General features: G+C 35.5%; 1 protein-coding gene across 1 annotated transcript in view; it reads right to left on the minus strand.

The window, feature by feature from the left end:
- The window catches only part of tbc1d5 (TBC1 domain family, member 5), a 234,540-nt gene that overhangs the window by 119,109 nt on the left and 88,886 nt on the right, over positions 1 to 26,545 (minus strand). Inside the window, exon 3 of the mRNA XM_088601617.1 lies at positions 25,131 to 25,243. Coding sequence (XP_088457743.1) covers positions 25,131 to 25,224 — 94 coding nt within the window. The 5' untranslated portion in view covers positions 25,225 to 25,243. The remainder of the gene's footprint in view (positions 1 to 25,130; positions 25,244 to 26,545) is intronic.

A 26,545-nucleotide genomic window follows, 5' to 3' on the forward strand; every position in this document is an offset into this window, starting at 1 on the left:
CCGAATCAAAAACATATTCAAGAAATTCCAATTTTTTGTGAACAAAAATATATGATCAACTAAGATGATAGGATAAAAATATTAAACTAAAAGAATTAGTGAACAATATTGTTTCTAGTATGTTTGTCCATATATGCATACTATACAACTGTGTGCATAGTTTATATATATATACTGTAAACACAATTTGGAGATGACAGTAAGAAAATATAGATTCAAGAAGTTGATACACCACATTTTAGGTACAACAAAGAAGCTTAACTTGTAGCATTTGTCAACATGTACACTGTAAGATTAGAGGTAGTTGTGGCAGGTAAATATAACGACTTTCATAAAATATAGTAAAATCTTATTCCCATCATAATAAGATTCATTATTTTATGTTATAATACATATTATTAGATTTATAACACTGAACAATATCAGATATGGAGATCCATAAATTACATACAATAACAACTGCTTGCATGTTTGGCCTGTTATTTAAACCAACACTTTCTGGTATTTTTTTCTTGTGACTTAGCCCGATCCTCAAAGTAAAGTAATAAAAGGAAATATTGGCTTTAATTAGTAGTTTTAAGTTAAAGAGTGTAAGATATTCCTCTGGAATTAAAAATAATTTGAAGGCATTACATCACCAGCCTTGACCTAGTAATCAGGCATTTAGGTCAGCATATTAATATTGTATTTCCCCTTAAATAAATTACAAGTAATATGCATGCACATGCACACAAACTCCAATATTCTAACTATAGCTTATGAATAATGGAAAAGAGTGCATTTTTTTGTTAAATAAAAAAAACTTTTTTATTCTATTATAGTCAATAAATCAAAAGCATTTTCTCTAAAAAACAGATAAGTATGTGTTATTGTACTGAGAGGCCAGCTGTTTCTAATAATTTAATGAAGTTTTACAAGCAATATAAAGAGACAAAACAGATGTGGCATTAAGAATTATAAAGTTGGTAAAACTTTTTAACAAGTGAAATATATTTCAACACTGCAACAGCAGAACGAAGTATAAAAGGAATTTACACATACTTCAATTCCAAACCTATCAATCAAACCCATGTTATTCCTTTGGGAGCTTATTTACATGCATATTTATCAGCCTCACATGCTAATTCCCTGCTGTTTTATGCCTGCGAGGCATGTTTATGACTCATAATTGTTGATCTCCTTTGATATATTTCTCTCAAGTAAGACATCATTTGGTTTTGTGGTCTAAAGTCAATGAGGCAAGATGACCCACCCTTTCAAACGGAATTTACAGTTCAATATCTATCATAACCTATTGAGCATCTAACATTTAGCATGTGTTTTTGAATTCTAAAGATTCAAATTAGGAGCACTGCAAATACATCTTTGTTGTTGATGGTGGCTTATTGTAATAGGGCAATAATAGAGGGATAAGAAAATTAAAAAGAATGAAGCAGGTACACAGCTAAAAATGATATGCATAATAAAATAAGATATGTGTATAAGTATGCTGTATTACATACAGTATGTACATATGAATTAAATAAGCAGCATTGAAACAGATGTAGCAACAAAGTAGTGATACATCACCTATTACAAAGAGCCAGAAGGAAACAAAGCAGGTACCTTGGCCTTTTGCATCATGTAGGGTCGGATACCAGCAGAAAATATATTTGTATTATATTTGCACAAACAATGCTTTTTTAAAACACCACCCACTGTTTTCATTGTGAGGTCAAGACAGTCATATAATACCTTTTGTCAAATTAAATTAAATGAATTAAAATGCCACCAAAACATCATCGTAGATAGATACATCTTTTCATCCCTTTTCAATAACTGGACATCAAGCGAATAGAAAGATGATATTTAAAGTGTGTACTCTGCTTCAGCAACACACCATGCCCTTAAATAACTCCAGGTAATAATTAATTCTGAGGTCAAAAGGCTAACAATGGAAAAACTTGTGAGACTCAATATTAAAAGAAACAAAAAATGTTAGAGCATGTGTCCATTATCTCTTTTCTAACATACTGTACACCCATTCCCAAAATCTTACATCAATATGGAAGTAAGTTAACCGCAAGTGCTCAAGAAGGAGATAAGGTCCCTCTCATTTAAAACAAAAATCACAAAAAGTTACCAAAGAGTCCAGCTAAAGTATGACTAACTCCTACTTATAATTATCCAATAGTTATTAGAATCTGAATAATTAAGTACCATATCTTTCAATAAATTAATGTACATCAGTATGCAAAGAAAAGCTACTGAGGAAACACCAATAACAGAAACCAAGAATTCAATGTAAAGAGGATTAAATAATGTACAGCTACAGTATGTTGCTTGCAACATCACGGCAAATTCCTTATTCAGAACATTCTATTACTTGTCTAATCTAAGTAACAGTTGTAACTGAAACTATATTTATACCTAAAGATATATGTAGGTTTGAAAAAATGATTTTAATAGTTACTGTATAAAATAGTTTAGAGGGCTAAAAGATTCATTTTTTAACCTAACAATGGTTTTTAACTATAAGTACTTTGCAAAACAGAGCAGAGCATTATGGAATTATGTTTAGGAGTTTATGTAGTACTGGATTGGATGTGTAGTACATACTTTTTTTAAATAACTAAACATACAACCTTTACAGTATGTTTTTTGTGTGAACACCAAATTGATACTTTCAAGTTAAATTACTGTGGTAAGTTATATTTTACCATTAAGTACATTATTTTCAGATTTTAGAAACGTCTTCAGCAGGATTACTTTACATTGCGCTAATAGCCATGCATGCACCTTATAGTTTGGACTTAAATACCAGCCGCTAAGCGAGGCTGGGTCTAGAATTGGGAGACATCCAAGAAAAACCAGGCTGGAGCTACTGCATAAATGATGTACTGTCTGCAGACCAGAAGATGGTTCCTTTCTCCTGGTGAACAATTGACAAAACAGTGCACAATGACAGCGGACACTATGCAGTAGAAATGTGGTTCTCAAACTGTGGAGCGCCCCCAGGTGATATGCCAGATGACCCTTGAAATTTGTTGTGTGCACTGAAAAATTGGGAGGGGTTTTCATATTTTCTATTTTTATAAAATAAGTTTGTGTCAAATACACAGCCTATGTACATAGCTACGAAGATACCAAGTCGCCAATTGTATTAAAATAAGTTATCTTTAGTAAAGTAATGCAGCCATATCAACCTGCAACTCACAACTGGCAACCCACTGAAGCTAAGCAGGTGTGAGCCTGGTCAGTACCTGGATGGGAGACCTCCTGGGAAAAACTAAGGTTGCTGCTGGAAGAGGTGTTAGTGGGGCCAGCAGGGGGCGCTCACCCTGTGGTCCATGTGGGTCCTAATGCCCCAGTATAGTGATGGGGACACTATACTGTAAACAGGCGCCGTCCTTTGGATGAGACGTAAAACCGAGGTCCTGACTCTCTGTGGTCATTAAAAATCCCAGGGCGCTTCTCGAAAAGAGTAGGGGTGTAACCCCGGTGTCCTGGCCAAATTTCCAATTGGCCCTTACCAATCATGGCCTCCTAATAATCCCCTTCTATGAATTGGCTACATTACTCTGCTCTCCTCCCCACTGATAGCTGATGTGTGGTGAGCGTTCTGGCGCACTATGGCTGCCGTCGCATCATCCAGGTGGATGCTGCACATTGGTGGTGGTGGAGGGGAGTCCCCATTACCTGTAAAGCGCTTTGAGTGGAGTGCCCAGAAAAGCGCTATATAAGTGTAAGCAATTATTATTATTATTAAAGAGGGAGGTAGGAGAATGTGCGTGATTTTGGAACACTACCCATCTTGTAAGCACAAGAAAGTGTGACAGATAACAGAAAACAAAAAAAAGGACTGTTCTAGGTTAATTTGAGAAAGATATGCTGAGCATCTCTGTGTTTCGCTCTCATTTGCATGAAATAAAAACTTAACTTCTGAGATGGACTCCTAACTTTTAAGAGGAAACTGAGAAAAAAATTCTTCAACAGCACCATATTCGCTAACAGAACAATTGATAGAAAATTAATACCTTGCAAAAATCAAGTATTATGTAATGGCTGAAAGGAATAGACGCCAAGAGTACTGATCTTTCTGTTATGTAAGCCGCTACCAGCAAGAACTACAGAAGAGCACATATTCCAGCTTCTGAATGAATTGCTAGAAGAGAATGGCATCAACTGGAAAAAATGCAGCGGAGTTTGTACAGATGGTGCTAGAGCGATGACAAGATGACACAGTGGTGTAGTTAGAATTAGACGAGTTACGAATCACGAATTAGAGAGGTTGCTCCCGATATGAAGTGGACTCACTGCACCATCCACCACGAGGCCGTGGCAGTCAAGAAAATGCCTGAGGATTTAAAATCTGTGTTAAGACTCTGATGTGAATTTGTTGTGAATTGTATTAAGGCTCGAACAATGAATTCATGCTGGTTCAGTGTGGTTTGTAATGAAACGGGCAGCGAACGTGCAGCTCTTGCTACATATTGAAGTGAGGTGGTTATCAAGGGGCAAAGTGCTCACGAGGCTCTTTGAACTGCAGATGTTTTTGAATGACCAGCAATCTCCCTTGGCAAGTCTGTTTGATGATCCAGTGTGGCTGGTAAAATTAGCCTACCTGGCTTAAATATTCTCACGTGTGAATGAGCTAAATATGGGACTGCAGGGGCTCTCTTTATAATTTTTGAAGCGTCTGACGAGATCACTGCTATGAAGAAAAAGCTGCAGCTTTTTGTTAATAAAATCAACACATGTGATGTCTCTGCTTTCCCAAATTTGGAAAACTATCTGCACACATATGGTGGGGCACTTGGTTCTGCTGTTTGTGATGTGATGTGATGTGATTGCAGTGCACCTCTTGTCATTGGAAGAACAGTTCTCAGAGTATTTTCTGTTTGAGGCCACACCAGAGTGGATCAGGAACCCCTTTAATGTTTACTGATGTCATAGGAATACCAAAGGATCTGACCTGTGCTGAACAAGTTGCTCTAGTTATCATCTGATGTGACTTTGATGTCAGAATTGAAATGACAGTCACTGTTGGATTTCTGGATTCAAAGACAGTGACAGTGAGAGTGAATACCCATCCCTCTCATTAAAGGTTGTGCAGTTTTTGATGCCTTTTGCTACTACCTACTCTGCTCTCACTGCAACAGAACGCAACAAAACGGATACTGAGCCAGATCTGTGTCTGAAGCTCACTGCCCTCGTCCCTGACATTGCAAGGCTTTGCTTGATTAAACAGGCTCACCCCTCTCACTGAAATGGTAAGTGCTCAGTGCTCTTTTTATTATATGTGTGAGTGCATGTATGTGCGCGTGCTCATGTTCATCATTGAGATTTTCTGTGGTTCCTATGAGAAGATGACTTGTAGGTGGTACTTGGATGCTTTGGTTTGATCAGGGGTGGTACTTGGTGCCACTGCAGTAGAACATGCTATCCTTAATAGATAAAAAGTTAAACTGAGGTCCCGATTACCAAGCTTGGGTTCAGAAGAGGAGTCCAAACAGTTAAATAGTAATTAACGGGTAGTCAGGTAGGTATCAACTTTTATTGTCATTAAAGAGCCCATAGGAGGGTTTTGCACAATCTGGCCTCAATGTAAATTTCCTCTTTAATCCAATTGGTGAAGTACTGGACTTGGGTTGCTGGCACACAGTAGCTGCTGCGTGTCTCCTAGATGGGTTCAGCACATATTATGAAATGAAATGCACATATGAAATGACAATGAAAAGGTAAGTAATTATTATCTTCTCAACTTATAATATTGGCATTTGTTGACAATTCAGTAAGAAGTGATCAAATGCACTATTTTTTTCAAAAGGACACAGCTACAAAATATTAAGAAGTGCTAGTAAAAGCCTCTTTGTAAAAACATGCAACTGGTAGTTTTTTAAGGCTACACCCACAACTCTTCTGATTAGGGTATGCACAGAAGATACTGGTATTAAATGCAAAATCAACCAACACGCCCCACCTGGGCAAACAGAGAAACAAAATTGCAGACATTGTAATCCTCACACCAGTAATAGAGTGCTTGAACTCAACAGGCGGGTTCTTACAAGTCAAAGTCGCCATATATGGTCACGTGATCAGACGAAAAAGAAGGCGCTGTATCTCGGGATCAAAAGCAGCTGTTTGTACTTTTTGTAGGGGGGGCAACTTCACAGAGCTTATCCAAGAGGCGGTTATAGTTAGAGGCACATGAACCCTTTATTCTCTGCTACAGCTTTGCTGAAAAAAAAAACTCAGGCACACTTAAAGAAATATTTATTAAGGTGACAATACACACTACACACAACATAAACCTACAACACACAAGTTTCTCTATGTACAGTACAAGTTTATAGACAAGGCATTTCTCTTACCAAGTATTCAACTCTTAATGCCTACCAAGGCCAGAACAAGAGATAAGCTGCTTTCTAAACTATAGGTAAGTAATAATAATAATAATAATTGCTTACACTTATATAGCGCTTTTCTGGACACTCCACTCAAAGCGCTTTACAGGTAATGGGGACTCCCCTCCACCACCACCAATGTGCAGCATCCACCTGGATGATGCGACGGCAGCCATAGTGCGCCAGAACGCTCACCACACATCAGCTATCAGTGGGGAGGAGAGCAGAGTAATGTAGCCAATTCATAGAAGGGGATTATTAGGAGGCCATGATTGGTAAGGGCCAATTGGAAATTTGGCCAGGACACCGGGGTTACACCCCTACTCTTTTCGAGAAGCGCCCTGGGATTTTTAATGACCACAGAGAGTCAGGACCTCGGTTTTACGTCTCATCCAAAGGACGGCGCCTGTTTACAGTATAGTGTCCCCATCACTATACTGGGGCATTAGGACCCACATGGACCACAGGGTGAGCGCCCCCTGCTGGCCCCACTAACACCTCTTCCAGCAGCAACCTTAGTTTTTCCCAGGAGGTCTCCCATCCAGGTACTGACCAGGCTCACACCTGCTTAGCTTCAGTGGGTTGCCAGTTGTGAGTTGCAGGTTGATATGGCTGCTGATATGTAGAGTAGAATACAACCTGCAGTTAAATCTGTCTCTCTACAAACATGGATGCCACAAAATAAATGTGACCTATCTCCCTATTCTAAAATGCACCCACTAAGAAGGAGAGGCCGATTTTAACTGAGGGATTCTTCACTCAGGAAATCTAAGATCCCTAAGAATACAAAATAGCAAGCTCTCTTACCAAGGTTCAAATACTCAGCTTCATACTGGGTCTTTTCTGTTGATCTCGATCAAGAATCTCCCACCTGGCACACATTTTTGTGTTCTGTCTCCTGTCTCTTCTTTCTCTTGTGGTCTGTTTTCCCAACTCTGTTCTGTCTTGATCTGATCTTATATGGTGTCTTTCTGGACGGCTGACTGACACAATTATTAACCCAAAACTAAATTAACTAAAGTAAACCATGGTAAACTTTATGATTCCAGAATCACTGAATCTGAAGACTTCATCAAACATCGCCTTTGATTTGAAGTTGGAAATATTGACACTAGCTAGGCATTACCCATTGTTTCTAGATTCTTTTGAGACATCCATAATCACCTACAGCTGCAACATTAGATTTGGCTCAGATAATTCTACATTCTGAAAAAGCACCAATGTTTTTAAATATATAATGTTATTATATTTATATGTATATTTATTATATTTATAAAGCGATATATATTATCATGATGGAGTGGAATGTAATGTTGAGTTAAAATGCTGTTACAAACAAGGCTTAAATAAAAGATTAATCAACTGACTGACCTATTGGTTCCATAGGCAAGGAAAACAATGGATCTGTAAATAAGCATCACTGATGAGTACGTATAGAAATAGAAAATGTGTTACAGAATAGGCATAGGATTTACAGTGTATGTTGATTCATAAAAGAAAGGCATAACTCCAATCTAACAGATTTAATCAAATATTATAAATGTAGTGTAGATATAAAAAACAAAATCAATGTGAACATTGAAAAATGCAGTCCAAACAATTGTTGTGCTCTATGAATGAACACATTCAAATAATATGCCTATATCAATCATTGTCACTAACCTATTACTGTCTGAGACTCTTTTAGCCAATCTCTGCCTGGAATTTCCTCCCCTTAAACATTTTGTTATATCTCTTTAAAATAACAATACAGGGCAGAGTTCAGGGCATAAACTGAAGCTAACCCCCTTGACTTTGAGTGTGAATAGTCAAATTTCTTTTATTTCTTAATGTGTCCACTGAGCAGACAAACATATGAATTTTGTTTTGGTCTTCAGAGGTCAGGATTTTCCATTCTAGGCCTGTCAGATAGCTGAAAATGCTTGTAGGCCGTGTCCTAGGTGTCTGCCAGCTCGGATAAAAATTTGGGACAAATTGATTAATTCTACATAATGTTTTGTGAAGACTGGACCTGGAATGAAATTTCTCGCATCCCAAAATAAATTATAAAAAAATATTAAAAGCAATAACAATAAAAGCCATAATAAAATAAACTGCTATAAAAACCTTAAGACACTGCTAGAGAGCCGTTTTCTGCAGTAAGGCATTAGAAAAAAAAACCTCAGAGTTGCCTTCTAGTGTGAAATAAAGGACTACTGAAAAAAACTGATAAGAAACTAATTGATTACTCCTTCTGAGTCAATGATTGACAGCTAGAAGGCTGGTGGAAAGCAGCCTGAGCCTTTTAGAGGAAGTCTCACCCCCTAAGGGCTCTGAAATATACAATGAATGACAGCATTTTTTACCAATCAGATCACCTTATTTCTGGCGGTCCAGTTTCAAATATCTATTCCAAAGCCAATAATCTTCAGTCTCCTCCAGGTCTGGAGCTGGGTTAGTCTAGCCTTTTGTGAATATATATCATGCTTCAGAATAAGGTAAAAACATGGGATATATATATTTTTGCAGGTGTTTGCGGTCATGTTTTGCTAGCTTACTGATTACCTTATCGATGGACTTTGGAAATTTGTAAGTGCATCTCAGATAAAAAGTGTCCTTGTGATTGATTGCCTTTGTATTTTTTGGTTCTGAAAACAGTTTTGTAAAGCTCCGGTTGTCCTTTTTCAATTGATAACATGTTTTGAAAAGGTTTTGTGTTTCGTTTGGTAAAAAAATATGTTGCAGGTCTCAAAAGCAAATATTGACTTAGACCATGGTCACATGCAACTACGCGGTGCACAAGAATAGTTTGATTAAATTACCTTGGTGTTTTTCGGTTCTGAAAATGGTTTTGTGAAGCTCTAGTTGTCCCTTTTTCGATTGATAAAAGGTTTTGTGTTTTGTTCATGTAACACGATGAAGTGAGAAGCGCCTCTTAAGTCAATATTTACTTAGCCAGTGGTTGCTTGCGACCACACTAATCGTTATCCATAATCTTTAAAAGGGACTTCCCAACGCCAAACACCAGTATGATTAAATTTCTAGATAAGGGGGTGTTTCTGCAGCTGAAGTGGTTATCTGACTAGATAACAGGCCATATACAAATGGAGACCAGATGGCAGGGCCACTTGTCAGGCTGGAAATTTCCAGAAGATTACCGTTAGCTAATGCGGTCATGTAGCATACTTATAAAAAGAAACAATAAATGGGAGACAAAAATTAAGCAGGAGGGGAGAAGCAACAAGAAAGCAGAGAGTGAGTTACAGCCTACAATTCATTTTTATCACTGGTCCCCTCCTTAATGAACTGAACCTAAGAGGTATTGTGCACTGAAGTAATTTATAACCAAATTAACTGATGGGAAAGGAGCTGTAATTTAATATTTGTGGAGCTGTTAGTTTCCTTCTTAAATCCACCCCTTAACACATTTTTCTGAGACCAAAGGTTGTTTCCTCTCTAGCTTTGGTTTAAATCTTATAAATATTCATATGTACTTTTGAGTACATTGGGTTGGGAAATGTTGGTGATGTACAGATGTGGCCACTCAGAATGCTTGGGGTGGTTTTCAGTGTACCACAAAGAACGTACCTCCTAACACCCTTTTTATTTTCTCAAAATAATATGATGCTGGACTGTACTACTCTGTAAAACTGTTGGGTGGCACAGTGAACCTTTAATGTACCAGAGCTACAGGTTGCTGTACCACAGAGCTACAGGTTGCTGTCACACAACGCTTATTTTAAAAATGAAAATTAAATGTTTATTAACCTATATGTAATCTCCTGTGCTATTTATTATGTACAGTAACACTAACCGAATTTTTCAGTTTTTCCATTAAATACAGTATACTTAATAATTAGTACTGCGATGGACTGGCGCCCCATCCAGGATGTACCCTGCCTTGTGCTCGTTGCTTGCCGGGTAGGCTCTGGCTTCCCGCAACACCGTATGGTATAAAGCGGTTTGGTAAATGACATGGCATGAAATAATAATTAATAATAAGTAATAAATAGCAATTAGAAAATTTTATTTTAGGTTTTTAATTGAAAATATATTATACATAGAGACTTTAAAACAATTTATTTAAAAGCAAATAAACGCATAAAAAACAAAAAAGAAGTTAGAAGTGTCTAACCTTTGAAAGACTCAAAGAATGACTTCCAGGTGCACATTGTAACTCTGTCAGTGAGAGGCACTGGTCGCTCAGCAGAAGAATTCTCGGCTGTCACGCAAAACACCTGGGTTCAACTGCTAGCCAATGCCCGGATCCTAGGCGATAGTCTTCCTCCAATAACAAAATGCAATACTATATTGACAGTTTTATTAATTTTATATACCATAGTGAATTAAATATTTAAGTAATATTAAACATAAAAGTAGGGCTGTTTCAAAAATTACTCATCCAGATATATAAAAACTTAAAAACCTCATTTGCAATTTCTATATCCGCCCCCAACTAGGAATTTCCATCTAAGCATCTAAGCAAAGTGTATTTGCTTTCAACGCTTCATTTCAACGTAACCAAAAACATTTTTTTAATCTTTTTGAAAATATTTATAATATAATTAGAAATACAATATCCACGAAACATGACCATTAAACTTGTTTTCACTGCAGTAGTATAATGCTTACAATAGCACTTTAGACAGAAGCTGCACAATGGTTGAATACTATATATTTTTATTAGCAAAATTAAGACAGCATTTTATTCTATACACAACCTGAGCTTTTCAGAACTCTGCTTTGTGACTTGATACATCAGCATAAAGCAAATGAATCTTTTTTCATAGTTATGAAAAAACAAAAAATCAGAAATTCAAAAATCAAATCAGGGACAGAAAACAAAAAATCAAATTAATATATTATAATCAGAAGCCAGGTGCCAATTCCAATTCCAGTGATAAAGTGAAAATCCTTTCAAAAATAAAATCATATGTGTTTGCGTAATGCCAATATGAATCCCTCTATCACTGCCTATAACTGTTTGGTAGAAAAAAAAATTAGTAAACCATCCATGAAACATTATAAGGGAAGACGTGATCTGAGTTGGCCAGAGCTTAAAGCCTTGAAGTGACGCCAACCAAATTTAAATTTGGTAATAAAATCCACCAATAAATGTGAAGCAATTGTTATGCTAAAGATTGAGCAGTAAAATACAGTACAATAGTGGATTTTCAGAAAAATAAATTCTATATTCTATTCATGAGTAATCCAACACAAGAAATTAATAATGAAATTGGTGGCTTTATTTTATGTCTATTGGTGAAAGGCTGGATAAATGAAAGCAAAAAAGATTTACTAATTACAAAACAGACTGTTTATCTAGCTTTTAACATACTTCTCAAAATATAAGAATCTTTAGATGATCCATCAGGTAGACCTAAAGTCTCTGGCATTCCCTTATTTAACCACTTTCTAAATATATGTTGATTTTTTTAATCAAAAATAGAATTTAAGGATAATGTCATATTGCTCAGGTTAGATACTGAAAGTCTCTAACACACACTCTTGAAATATTTAGAATTTTACCCTAAGAGTATTTTCACCTTTCTTAATTTGCTGACACATAGAAATGTGTCTAGAAATGTAAACAATAGCTTACAGAAACATACCTTGTATGGTAGGGCTTTTGCAATTATTTGTACAGATTTATTTATGAATCATAGTGAAGAAACATTTCCAGACCTGGGTCTAATCCCTTTCTTTCTCATAATTCATAATTCACTTGGTATAAATGTTGTCCACCTAATAGTTATGGAACATGAGATACTGTATCCCTAGATTATTTTAATTCTACTGATCCTCATTTAAAATTTACAAGGAACAGTTAATCCAACCTGAATATTTTAGATTAATTATCTTATATAATATACAGGACTCAACTCAATACTACAATATATTTGAAATGACTACTTTTGTATTACTGTGAACCTGAACAGATAATGATCATCATAAATCTTACACATTAAATACTCCTGTTGGGAGGATTTTGTGTTTAAGGCAATAAATGATATAAAACCAGATTATGCATGTGCAACATCTATCAACAGATACTGATATATCAATAAATATTCTATTAGACAATTATCACACACATTAGACAAATTTTTTCATGTCATACCGCATTTTACCGGATGCAAATTAGATTATGTTAATAGTAGCCGGAATCACCTTGTAAAACGGCGAGGTGGAGCTAATAAAGCTTAACCTCTCATGTACAGCATTTGAGCTGTCACCAGAAAACACTCGGTTTCAAATCCCGATCATTGCTGACGGACAATCTTTAACCAATTAAGAATTTAAGTTGTATACTCTTTAGACTTTTAATTTTAAACTGTGTATTACAGCATGTTAATCATTAAACATTAAAAAGCTGGTATATTTTATAAAAGCAAGATTGCTCAGTTGGACAAAAGTACACAACCGACCACCTTTATCATAAATATTTTAATTATGCAGAAAGATTTTATGCGAAGATATTACTAATAATATTAATAATGAAAGACCTTGGACAAGCTGAAACCCAAAGTATTACCCTGGTCCACTTTCTTTGTATCGTCTTTGTAAACGAAAATACTTTATTTTTTCATTGACAAAAAATAACACCACAGCATTTCGTTGATCAGATCACATATTCATTTCCAATCATACAAAAGTAAGTTTTGAGAATCTCCGATTCACCATGTCTTTCACATGCTCATAAAAGATATTAATTTAGGAACATAAACATATTACGTAAACTGTATATGGCTGGTATTGTTATTTTAAAGAAAAAATACACACCAGTATACACACTTTCTCCTTTAACATTTTAAGCATCAAAGGCTTACATGTGGTTATTTTGGAAACGTTTTTACGTGCTCCTTCTGACCATATTGTTTATATACTTTGTGAAAAGTGAGAATGTTTTAACCTTTTCTGTGAATTTGCTCATTAATTCGCTTCACATCGTGTCGGGCCTCACAATACCTTTTAACTGTGACTATATCCACGATATAGCACGGCCTCTTGTGACTTATTGCTTAAATAATTAAATTCTGAAAAGTATGAGTTTCTTTTACTGTGACAACGAGCGCAAGTATTCGTGGAAAATGGTAATCAATTAACTTTGAATGTTTTGTGATATTTAGAAAGACCAACAAATTCAATATAGTGTCGATAATATTTATTGTCAGTAATAATATCAGTAGCAGTTTGAAATTATTCGTTGTTATTAATAAATGACTTAGTTTCGAACATGTTGTGATATTTAGTAATATAAAAAATGTCAATATAGTGTCCATTCTATTTGTTATTTAAATTTTTCAAAGAAATGTTTATTTGTTAAAAGAAAGCTAATGGCGACAGCTAGGGTCAAACGCCAGACCTCAGGCTTATAAGGCACAAGCTTAAGCCATCACACCATAGACGCAGTCACGTGGAAAGCAGTGAAACAGCCGCATATACAACAGCCGAATATAATTATATTGTTATGAATTTCTTTAGATACACGATTCCATATTATATTCCCTATTAATCAAATTCTAAAAGTATGCTTTTGTTTACTCTGATAACGAGCGTATTCGCAGAAAAGGTTAAAAAATTATTACTTTTCACAAAGTATATAAACTTAATATGGTCAGAGGGAGCACGTAAAAACGTTTCCAAAATAACCACATGTAAGACTTTGACGCTTAAAATGCTTAGGGAGAAAGTGGAATACTGGTATGTATTTTTTCTTAAAACTACCAATACCAGCCATATACAGTTTACATGATGTTTATGTACCTAAATTAATCTAGTTTATATTCATCAGACGCGTTATGCTCCTCTTCTTTATATGCTCAGCTACTAAAATTTCCCTTAAGTTGTAAAATTCCATATAAATATTCAATACTAAGCGGATTAAAACATGCACAGTAAAGAGATTAAATGATTCAATTTTTTCACTATCGACCAATGCACCACGAGTGCCCCTGTTGGTCATTTTGGCCAGCCAATCACGTACCGTGGTATGATGTAGGTAGTTGCGTGCAGTACGGGTTTACTTTGAATGGCTGCGTCTGTAGTAACTTTAGACAAGCACAAAATACAAGAGACAGAGCAGTACAGAAAGTTGTAGGTCCGCTGAACACTTGGCTTCTCATTCTGTTCTGTATATTGTGCTTATACAATAAAATTTTCAAGTTTTCAATTACCCACATTTGATTAATTAATTTAAGATTAGTGGTTGTATTAGTTGCAATGCAACACATGGAACGTATATGTTAATATGTATATAATGTTCAATTGCACGTGTGCATTAGCCAAAGGAATAGTTAAAGATGAAATGTACAACATAAAATAGCCATAATCTAATGAAATTACAGATCACGCAAATACCAGATAAAGATGCATAGTCAATTCAGGGATAGCTTTTCGTTGAAAGGTTTATATAAATAAAGTTAAACAAAAGGCAATTTTGAAAACTCAAGAATCTAAGACAGCAGCAAAAGTTAAAGCCTGCACTGAACCGTCATTTTGCACTTGCCATCTCCCGGCAAAACATGAGAAATCATTTACGGATTGGAATGTAATTAAAGAAACAAAGAATGTGCCCACTGACTATTCAACTTCAAAAACAAATAAGAAATGGTGATAGTAATTGAGAGCATGTCGCTTGGTACTTCCAGTATAATAAGATGAGTAGAATCTTTGTCTGGAGATGTCTTTCAGAACCAACAGCACTTAAAGCACTGCAAATGTTGTTCACTGCAGTTCAATCAACCTGTTAACATGAGTGACACAGCACAGCAGATTGCTTTGTGTTCACACTTTAGACATGTTTTAAAATGATCTTCTCACACCTTTGCCCCTCAAAGAAAGAACAAGAGTTGAGGATATCTACAATGAATACAAAAGGTGCACAAGTATAGGCTACGTTGCACTTTGCAGAAATGATGCAGAAGGCATTAGTCTTCTTTAGTTACCACTGTTTAATCCACCGGGCCCATAGTTATAGACTTGCATGTGTAATTAAAGAGATTATTAATGAGCAGAGGACAAAATGTATAAATATATGTATATAATTGATTTATGTAACAAATTAAAAATAAAAATACAATGTCTTACTTTCAGAAAATGGCACTGCAGTTAAACATTTTGCTGCACTTTATAACTGATGCACAACTGATCTCATTTTTGTACATTTTATTTTTACATTATTTTGCTTGAAAATATTTTGTTTATATTATATGTAATTTAATTATATGTAATTTAATGGTGAATTCTGATGTGGTACAGATTGATTTTCTAGAGGGCAATACATGATTACATTCATGAAATAACTATCTAGGAGGAGAAATTTCAGATGAAACAGTATGTGCACGATCAGATGTTATTTAATTTGTTTTATCTTTAAAATTAAATACCATGAAACTATTGTAAACTTTATTTGTATGTATTTCAAACCTATATACCTTGGTCTTATGCATCACGTACAAATTTATTTGGTGAACTCTATTATCAAAGGCGACTTACAATTGTGCCCTATCATACATAGAGTAGGCTAATGCTGGTGTCACACTACATGACATGACACAAGTTCTAGTCAGAGAGCAGGCCAAATTTAACGACTTCGCTTGCTGAATCTCGCTGCCTTTTCTGTCCTAAAGGGTGTCAAATTATAAAACTAGTAATCGTAGGGGGTGAATACATGATTCCCTCACGACTTTTCATCACGGTTCCAAATCTTATATTGCGCCGCAAAAGTACCGCGAGGTCGCTTCTTTTTGGCAGCCAATCAACGTGGAGCACACCAGAATAAAAGAGCACCACACAAAAGTAAACAAACAACATGGAGAACAAGCAGGTAGTTGTCGCCTTCGCTGTAACCTGTGCACTCCTTTGTGATGAGAATAAAAAAAAAGAGGATACGCCAAAAAACATGGAGTCCACTACATTTGTTTGGTCGTGGTACTTCTGGTTGAGTGCTCATTGGCTGTTGACTTCGCAGAGACGTGACTCGCAATGAGAAAATCAAACCAGTTCGATTTTGTCGCAGCGTGTTGCATAGAGCCATAGGGGCTGTTAAGAGCACTATGACTGAGTCGCTGGAGGTGTCATACTACACAACCGACGGTAACGGGCATGCTCTGCGACTATCTACAACTTGCTGTGATTATCTTAGATTATGTAAATGAAGGCTACGACTAAATCCTAGGAAAAGTCGTGTAGTGTGACGCTGGCTTAAGTGAAGTACCTTGCTCACAATACAATAGCAGCGTCCCACATTTGAACCCACAACTCAGAGATAAGAATACTATTTTAATTGGTCCAATGTGAAAAAGAAAGGTGGATGGCATAAAAAGGCATGAAAAGACTATGAATTGACTTATAGTATATACAGGGATATACCACAAAGAACGTTCTAGTCTTCACCTGGTATGTTTTATGTAACTGTTGAAAAAGACTCACTAAAAACATACAGATCTCAACAACATATTTTATTGTATCTAAAACAAACTTACCCTTCTGAAAAAAATGATATTTTTATACTAGTTCTGAATTTTTGTTCTCAATGATAACATACTGCAATATTAAATTGATTAAATGACTTGCTGCAGTTCTGCAAAACAAAGTACAGTCAATGTCCTATACAATTTATGATGCGATGGTGTACTAAAGCAGGAGGAATAAAGAGTTTCTTAGTCAACATACACAGACATCTGCTGGTCAGTATGCAAATCCTGTAAACAAAATTTAAATTATACTGGAAAAAGGTCAAAATATGAGTCAAAAAGAAATATTTAAAACCATGAAAGAGGAGATTACTGCAACTGCTATCATCTTTGGACAGTTTATGTTTTAACTTTTAGAGAAACATTAAAAACTGTGCTTTTGTTAGTTTAGTTCTTTAGCTCATGTGTGTCCAGAATGCAGAATGCAGAATTGTTTTTTAATAATAAATTATTGCAATTTGTTAATTGTTAACTGATAATTCTGGCAGAACTTCAAGTGCTGTGTTAGATGGCACTTGCCACCTCCACTTGGGTTTGTTCATGTCAACATTTTAGATTTTCATGTCAAAGATTCATTCCTGAAATCCCTAAAAAATTACTACAGGTGCACTGCATAACAGTCTGTGTGTTTATGTCTAAGAAACAAAAACTTTAGGATATCTATGGTCTTTGCATCTGGTTAAGAGGGTGTACACGTAAACACAAGAAGAGTGAGTTGAAACTTTGCTGATGCTATCAGAACTGCAGGCAAAAACTCTGATTACATCGGCACCATCTATCTAGTGAACCAATCTGCCAGACCGAATGTGGCTGTCTGGTTTGCAAGCAAAGGCGTGGACTCAGCGACTTCATCATGTCTAGAAATGAAAGAAAATAGTTGTTTGGAACAAAGAGGAGTCAGAAAAAACTGCCCAAACCAACATAACCTCGGGATCAGATGGAAAGGTCTGCTCCTGGAAAACACCTTACAGTAGTATATCAGCAGCCACAGTAAAAAGTCAGTTGAGGTCATTGAGAGCAGAAAGCTTTCAAAAGGATTTCTTCACTGCTCAGAAGAAGCTGAGAATATGAAATGAGGCTAACCCTGAAAGAGAACCATGGGAGCACTAGTCTATAAAGCCATGAGCCCTAAGGTTTGCGTTTACAGTAAAAAATTTAATAACAATGCACAGAGTGCAACTTTGGGGAATTTAAAACAAAGAGAAATTAAAGCTACATTACCTAATGATAAGAACAGAAAAGGACCAATTTAGAATTTTCTCAGGGGGTCAGCGAAAAGCTCAGTGTAGACAGAGAGTCGTATTAGAAATGATGACACAAACAGTGATTGGCATTTAGTTCACCCTATGAGCTAAGAGTTATCATGGTATTTTCTGTATTACTCCAATCTATCATAGCTAATAGGGAACTAATGGAAAAAAAAAAACAGATTTTACATAAATTGAGTTTGAGCCTCATCTGAGGTTAAGTACCACAACCATTTTGCACAGGCTGCTTCATTTGCCTCTAAAAAGGCTACAAGAAAATGTGATGTTCACAGTATGTTGTGTACAATAAGCCATCACAGAGCTAGTGAATTCTGAAATGCCTGCTGCAGATTGTACTCCCCATGAATTATGTAGATAACAGAAAATATCTGCTCTATAATACAACACTAGCTAGGAACAAACTCTATTATATTACCAGAAGCTATTTCAACTAACACATATTAAGATCTACAAAACACAGCACAACAGACAGAAAAAACAATAATACAGGTGTGCATAACATTAAATGGTTGACCATAAATATGAATGATTAATGATGGATCAAAGTGTAATAACAGTAAAATCAATAAAAATACCTGGCCTAATTAAAATGCAAAAATCTCTGGTTTTTCAAAATCCAGCACAGTATAATTATGCTTTTCTATTCTGAACCACATTAACTTTAGCTTTTTATCAGACTGCACATAACACCTGTTTGCAACTTTTTTGTTTATTTCTTAAATATAAACGAGAAAGCTATAAATGTTATCTCAGGATTAGCTTTCAAATACAGGTATCACGATTTGTTTATTACCAACATGGAACATATTTCTTTTTTCCTGTTTTTCTCTTAGTAACCATCCTCCCACACTGTAAAGCTGCAGAATATGGCTTGATTCAAAAAAATGTCTCTAGCAAGAGAACAATTCATACAATACTTATTTGCTGTTTAAGGGCATAATTTTAGTCTTTGCCTTTTCAAACAGTCAAAATTGTGAAAAGAATCACATAAAAGACATTTTTCTTTATCAAAGAATGGTCATTTGACTGTGAAAATGTAAGGTGATTAATGAAGATGTTAATCAGTCAGTAAAAAGATATTCTTGTTTTTTAAATTTTAAAGAAATTAACATTGACAGGCCAAAATATTTCCATAATTGAGGTCCTGTATTACTGAGGTCAAATGTGATTTCAGTTGCATGCAAAAGAAAACATAATATTAACAAACATATTCTAATAATGTAATTAACTCAAAGTTAGATTAAAGCACTATTTTAAAAGTCACACCTGTATGGTGAGTTTTCCAGTATAAAAACAACTAATTCTCACATCTGAAAGTTTTGCCTGTCTAATCTGTCATTAACAAAGACATCTGGAAAACTGGATTTGCATCAGATGCATAATTTTAGCCATCAAGTATCAAGAACTATTTAACAAAATGGTACAAGCTCTAGAAATATCTTAAAATTCTTTTAAGGCCCTCAAAATGCCAACCTTTAATTGTGAACACAGGTAAACAGACATACTCATAAATTACATACTCATGGTCTCAGTATTATACTTTTCAGAACTGTCAATGTTTTGCACATATTATATTCTCAGTAAGGCGCATAAACATTGATTCAGACTTGTATCACCTATCCTGATTTTGATGCCTTGTCATACAATCACAATAATGAGAACTTTTTAAATCCACTATCTTAGAATGCTGAGAAAACAATTATAATGAATCCTAGCGATAAATATTGAAATTTCATAGTTGTACCATGACAAGCAGGGTACACTCTGCATGGGATGGCAGTCCATCACAGGGCACACGCTGACATAGATATGCACACTCTCACACTAGGGCCAATTCTCCCAGAAGCCAATTAACCTATTAGCCTGCAGGAGAAACCAAGGCACCCAGAGGAAACCCATGCAAACATGGGAACAACATACATACTCTACATCGAAAGCAGCCTAGGTCTGGCATTGAACCCAGGGCCCCAGTGCTGCAAGGGAGCAATGCTAAACATAGCGCAACCATGCCTCCCTGAATCAAAACCAGTCTTTATGTAAATATTAAAAGGGTTTACACCAACCGATTCCGTGTCTCCTGAAAACCAAATGATGGATGAAACAATGAGTAACTAAGGTACAGGGGAAAAAGTAAGCAAACCCCTAGTTTTATTAGCTCAACTAAGGAAATACATTAGAATCAGGTGTCTGTATTATTCAACCTGGGGCTGTGTTTGGAAGGTCTCACTCTATATTAAGATCAGAAATATTGTAATCTTCATCATACAGGTGTGTTAAAACAAGTCTTGGCACAATCTAAGGAAATCTCTGACGACCTAAGAAAAAGAGATGAGATGCTCATCAATCCGTAAAAGGGTTACAAAACTATTTCTAGTTTGTGTGCCACCAATCCACTGTCAGATTGTCTAAATATGAAAAAAGTACAAGACCACAGTCACTCTACCCAGGAGCAGTCATCCTACCAAAATCTCTGTCAGAACAAACCAGAAATCATCAAGGAAGTTATAAAGAACCTCAGAGTAAAACCCAAGGAACTTCAGGGGAATCCCACCTTGGCTAATGTGACTGTGCCTGACTCAACTATCAGAAAATAACTGAACAAGAATTGTGTTCATGGAAGGACAGCAAGAGAGAAAACAACTGATCTACAAAAAGAACATTGTTGCCCACAGGGCTTCTGGAACAATATTCTCTGGACAGATGAGTCAAAGGTAGAACTCTTTTGAACACTGGTAGGCCTCAATGAGAAACTATTTGGAAAAAAAACAAATACTGCTTTAAAACAGAAGAACCATTTCAATCGTCAAGCATGGTTTTGGGACTGTGAAGGTTCCCGGCTAGTTTGCTGCCTCAGGATCTGCCACATTGATAGAACCATGAATTCTGTATTGTAGCAGAAGATTCTAGAGAATCTTATACAGTGTCGTGAAAAAGTATTTGCTTCCTTTCTGATTTCCTCTGATTTCCTCTATTATTGCAAATGTTTGACTGAATGTTTTCAGGTCTTCAACCAAGATCTAATATTAGATGAAGGGAACCTGAGTGAACAAATAACACATTTTGTTTTTACTTATTTCACTTAATGAACAAAGTTATCCAACACCAGCTGGCACTGTGTGAAAAAGTAATGTCTGTGACCTGAATCTGGACCGAAAGTAGGTCTTGCAGCAAGACAACAATCTTAAACTTAAAAGAAGTTTTACAAAAGAATGGCTTCAGAAGAAGAAATTGTATGTTTGGTGTAGATCAAGTCCAGACCTAAATCCCACAGTTACAGAATCAACGGTTACAGGAAATGTTTAGTTGCAGTCATTACTGCTTAAGGAGCTGCCACCAGTTACTGAATTTAATAGTTCACAAATTGGTCAGACATGGATATTGAATGCTGCATCATTTGAGGATAAAGAAATATTGAAAAAGTATCATGTAATTTGTTTAATCCAGTTACCATTATCTATTATTATGGCTTAGATTAAGACCTAAAACCACATTTAAGACTGTATTTGAAATCTTAGGACCATACTTGTTATGACATTTTAGGTTTCAAATATGAAATATGTGAAAATCCTAAGGGGTTTAAAAACTTTTTCTTGGCACCTTTCAAATGCACAGCCACTACAATTAATGATTGTTATCTTACACCAGGCTTCTTCCCAGGTCAGACAAGATGGACTAACTCTGTGGCTAGGAAAATGGCCTTGCATTATCTCAAAGCAGCATCTGATTTTGCTGTAGACAAGCTATTCACTTTGAACCTCATGGGGTATATGTTTCACTGATTGACAGTTACATTGCACCTTTCACCTACAGTAAAAGACTGCTGCAAATGTCATTGGCTACATGAAGGTCCTACTGAAATTCAAATGTACACATAACAAGCTTCAACAAAATAGCTCTATGTTTAGATTTACAAGGTATTGTAATAGCTATAATACAAAAAATGGTAAAAACCGGGAAAAATAAAAGAAAAACAGTTAAACCAATAGAAAAATTAAATACATTAAATCTTTAGTGAGAAAAGCCTTAAGATCACTTTGAGTGAGGTTTGCAAATGCCAACAGCCACAGACTCTCTAATTAATATGGGGCAGTGAGTTCTACAGATGTGATTCTGTACATGAGAAGTCACCAACTGTGATGAGAGTGGTCTTCAGGAGAGGAAAAAAGGGCTGAATTATCACATCTTAAATTAGGAACTGAACTATATTAATGCAATAAGTCAAGCAGAAATTGTATTTTCCCCAAACAAAAAAATGCAACACAAAGACAAAAATAACTACATCCCAGTAGTATTCTAGATTTCCATTCAAAGACCCGAAAATGCAGTCAAACAGCTTCAATGGAAATGCCACACAACATGGCCCCGAATGCAACAAGAGCAGCACTCCAAGCCTCTGTTGTCCTTCCGCAGGTACTATGGATCAAAACTCCATATGATATAAATCATATCAAGACAGGTCAGGATCCAGCAATGTCATGAGAGGGAACATGGAGGATTCCAACTGTTATCAACTGTTTCTGGATTCTAACGTGTCCACATAATCATGTATTTCGAAATGTGATGCAAAAATGAATTCCGTTTTTTTTTATTATTAATGTACAAACTACAGGATATTGTTAATACTAAATTCACATATTCAATACAAGATATTGTTATTGACTTTTAAGGCTTTAAAAGGCTCCATCATACATTTCTGAACTCCTCTAGTAGGTTATGTTCAGTTAGTCCTTTGCTCACTGTACCAGGACTAAACCTCAGATTTTTGGCGAGTGTGCTTTTTCTCCTTTGTTATGGAATGTTCTTCCCTTTGATTCTACTTCATACAAATTAGTGTACTCTCTTCAAATGTAAATTCAAAACTCACCTTTTTACTAGGACCTGTGTCTGACTGCCCTACAGTTTATCTTGTACATTCTTGGTTAACTTTTTCTTTTATATTTTATTGTGTTTTTCTTTCAACACTGTGTACAGTATCTGTAGGTTTGCAATGGTGCTTTAAAAATGAAAAATATCTTAGCATTAAAGATTGGGTTTTAAATTACAAACACAAATATGCAATTCAGGTGGGTAGCTGCGTCAGCATGCGTAGGCTGCAAAGGAACAAGTAATAGGTTTATTAAAGAGAAGAAAAGTGAAAAGAGAAGAAAGTATGAATTGGCTTCATAACTCTATTCTCCTCCCCACTGATAGCTGATGTGTGGTGAGCGTTCTGGCGCACTATGGCTGCCGTCACATCATCCAGGTGGATGCTGCACATTGGTGGTGGTGGAGGGGAGTCTCCATTACTGGTATAGTACTTAGAGTGGAGTATCCAGAAAAGCGCTATATAAGTGTAAGCAATTATTATTATTATTTAAAGAAAACAACGTTTCGGCTATGGAGCCTTCTTACACTGCTTACACCTGGAGAAGGCTCCACAGCCGAAATGTTGTGATTTCTTTCTTCTCTTTTCAGCATGGAATAAACCTATGACGTGTTCCTTTACAAATATGTTATGTCCAAAATATGTTTACTTCATGCTTTCTTCTTATTCAGAAACATCACACAGACTCTAAGTGTGCTTTTAATTCTTTGTTGTTAGATTAAAAAATGCAAGGAAGGAACCGCTCCTTATTGTAGTCCATTTTGAGTTCTGTTGAATTTTTATACAGAGAAAGACAACCAAACACCATGTAGCAGGCAGCGCATGTTTTCCTCTCCTAGTCACGTACTGTCTACAAAAGCTACAACAAGTACACACACTCACTCATATATACTGGATCTTGACATTGGTAAATACCACTTTATTTCACAAGCAACTTGAAAAATACACACACTAGAGAAAATAAGTATTTAAATTAATGTTCCTCAGTCAAACGCTACATTTCTTTGCAAGAAAATGTGATAAATACCCTGGAGAACAAGAAAATGAATCATTTAAAAATGTGTCATTAGTCACATTGAGACTTCAACAAGGAAATGTTAAAGTAAATTGAGGCATTCTGACACTTAATTTAATTAATTGAATTGGAATATCCTTTGAAACTTGATTGTCTTTTCATTCCACTAGATATTTTACACAAAAGGATACACAAGTTACAAAATTTGAATCTTCATTTCCTTTATCAATTTGACATTTGCAGTTGTTCATGCATTTTTAAAAGGCGCGTTAAATGAGGAAAATGGTAGAATATACCAGACGCTCAGCACCATACTAAAAGAAAGCAGTAAAATATGGAAATAGAAAACATTACGAAACAAAATCACACATTTGCAAAATCTATACTAGAAAACACAAAAATGAATCCTACTCAAAAGACCTCTCCCTAGTAAATCATTTGGGAGTATTAAAAGTCAACTGTCAAACTTACCCCTCACTTTTTTGTTATTTCCTCAGTATATTTGCAAAGAGAAAAAAGAACAGCTCTACTTGAATCATATGGATTATTCGTAAATACCGAAAAACTCCAGATGTCTGTTGAAACTCATTTAAGGATATAAACACTGTGTTCATGAGTGTCACCTCCAAACCAAGCAATTCCTTCTTTACTCAGATGTTTCATGACAGCACAAAAACAATGGATGGACTCAAACCCTATTTGCAAATAAAGAAATGCCCCAACGAATGTCAACCTCCTTCCAAACTTGTCTTCATCTCATAAAAAAGACATTTGCAAACAAATGGGGAGAATGGGATGTATTTGATGACAATTTTTTTCTGGAGGCAAGTCCATTTTCCCCATAAGTATTCTCCTTGTTTTTTATCTGGATGGATTAGATTTCACTGAAAGGTTGTAATTGCTTATGCTCTCAATTGCTGACATCTGGAATTAGACTATAATTCCAGATTATAAAAAGCATGTAGGGTTTTCCACTCAAATCCATTAATATGGAAATCTTTTCAGTAGTTTAATGTAGTTATTATATAAATATATATATATAATCTGGTTTATGCAGAGCCTTTTGTGCTATTGTTAATAAAATTGTGACTCTTGGCTAAAATCTTAATGGAAAGTATTCTTTAGTAAGGCAACACTCACCTTTGCTTCTGTTGTACTTCTGTAGCGGATCAATACCTCTTTCTTGATCGTCTGATTGCAGTGGATGTCTGGTTTCAAAGTTGGGGTGCTGCATCTCTATATACTACTATGACCTGCAAAGGCAAATAATAGCAATTTATTTTTCCAAATATTTGATATTTTTCAGATCATGTAAATATTCCATTAATAATGACTTTTTGGTTTCAACTACTACTTTTTTTCACTAGTTTTTTTTTTCAGAACAATTTTAAGTTTTTCTGCTAATACAACTCAACAACTTTTGAGTTCCTATCTTCAAATTAAAGCAATATCTTTACAGGCACTGGCTACTTCAGAGGAGCAACCTGTCAAGGAGCTAGGCACCACTGGTTGGTACTGGGAAGGAAGTAATATTCCTGCAGAAGACTTAAGTATCTGTTTATGAAAGCATAAGCCTGGAACATGTGTATCCATGATTACTTTGATATTTTTTTTGGCAACTTAAACATTATCACCGAGCACACGAACAAAAACAGACACAATCTGAACAGTTAATTAAGAACACATTAGACTGGGATCCCTTTCATAATCATTTCAGCCTTGTGCAGCAAAAATCTGCATGTGACTTTCCGATATTTGAAGCTTACAGGGGCATTATACTAATATTCCAGACGCAAAGCTTGCTTTATTGAATAATACAGGTTGACACATTTGGTTCCATAGCTATTTTTCAAACCCATTATTTTACATTTGAAGTTACAAATTACAGTTGTGACACCAAGCTGGTATCTCCTTGGCCATGTGGCCTGAACTAATGCCAAATTCTGCTTTACTAATTTTACAAATTACCTAAGCAATGTCACCACTTTTCATTGGTCTGCAAACTGAGATGTCACAACATGTTAATGAGAGCTAAGTAATGAATGTGAACCTTCCTAATTGCTTAATCTCTCATTGTAGCTATTGAAAGGCATCTTCATCCATGTGTGCAATCGTAAGTGGTATGCAAAGCTTTCTTTTCCACTCAAGTTCAATAAACCATACATTTTATGTGCATGTTTTAAGTTCAAATAATGTAAACACATTAGCTTCTAACAAAGATAGGTAGATTCCCCTTTCCATTCCTGCTACTGAATGTTTGGACATCTGTATATAGTTACACCATCACTGTGTCATGGCATAAATACCTCTGAGTGGCATATAATTACCTCTATGATTCATGGTAGTTATAAAATCTTTGAGGAATATTTTAAAAAGTTACACAAAACATGCTTGTTGGATTATATCATCTATACAGTGTAATGTTTCTATACCCATTAAATGTTTACAAGTGTAGAAATTCATTAACATTGCTTCCATGATTTCCTTCGTTTTATATTCCTGTATGCACATTATATATCTAATCAAATTTATAGGGCACTTCATCTCAAATACTT

Source organism: Lepisosteus platostomus, chromosome 12 (genome assembly GCF_059453375.1).
Source record: "Lepisosteus platostomus isolate fLepPlt1 chromosome 12, fLepPlt1.hap1, whole genome shotgun sequence".
In the NCBI taxonomy this organism is placed as follows: Eukaryota; Metazoa; Chordata; class Actinopteri; order Semionotiformes; family Lepisosteidae; genus Lepisosteus; species Lepisosteus platostomus.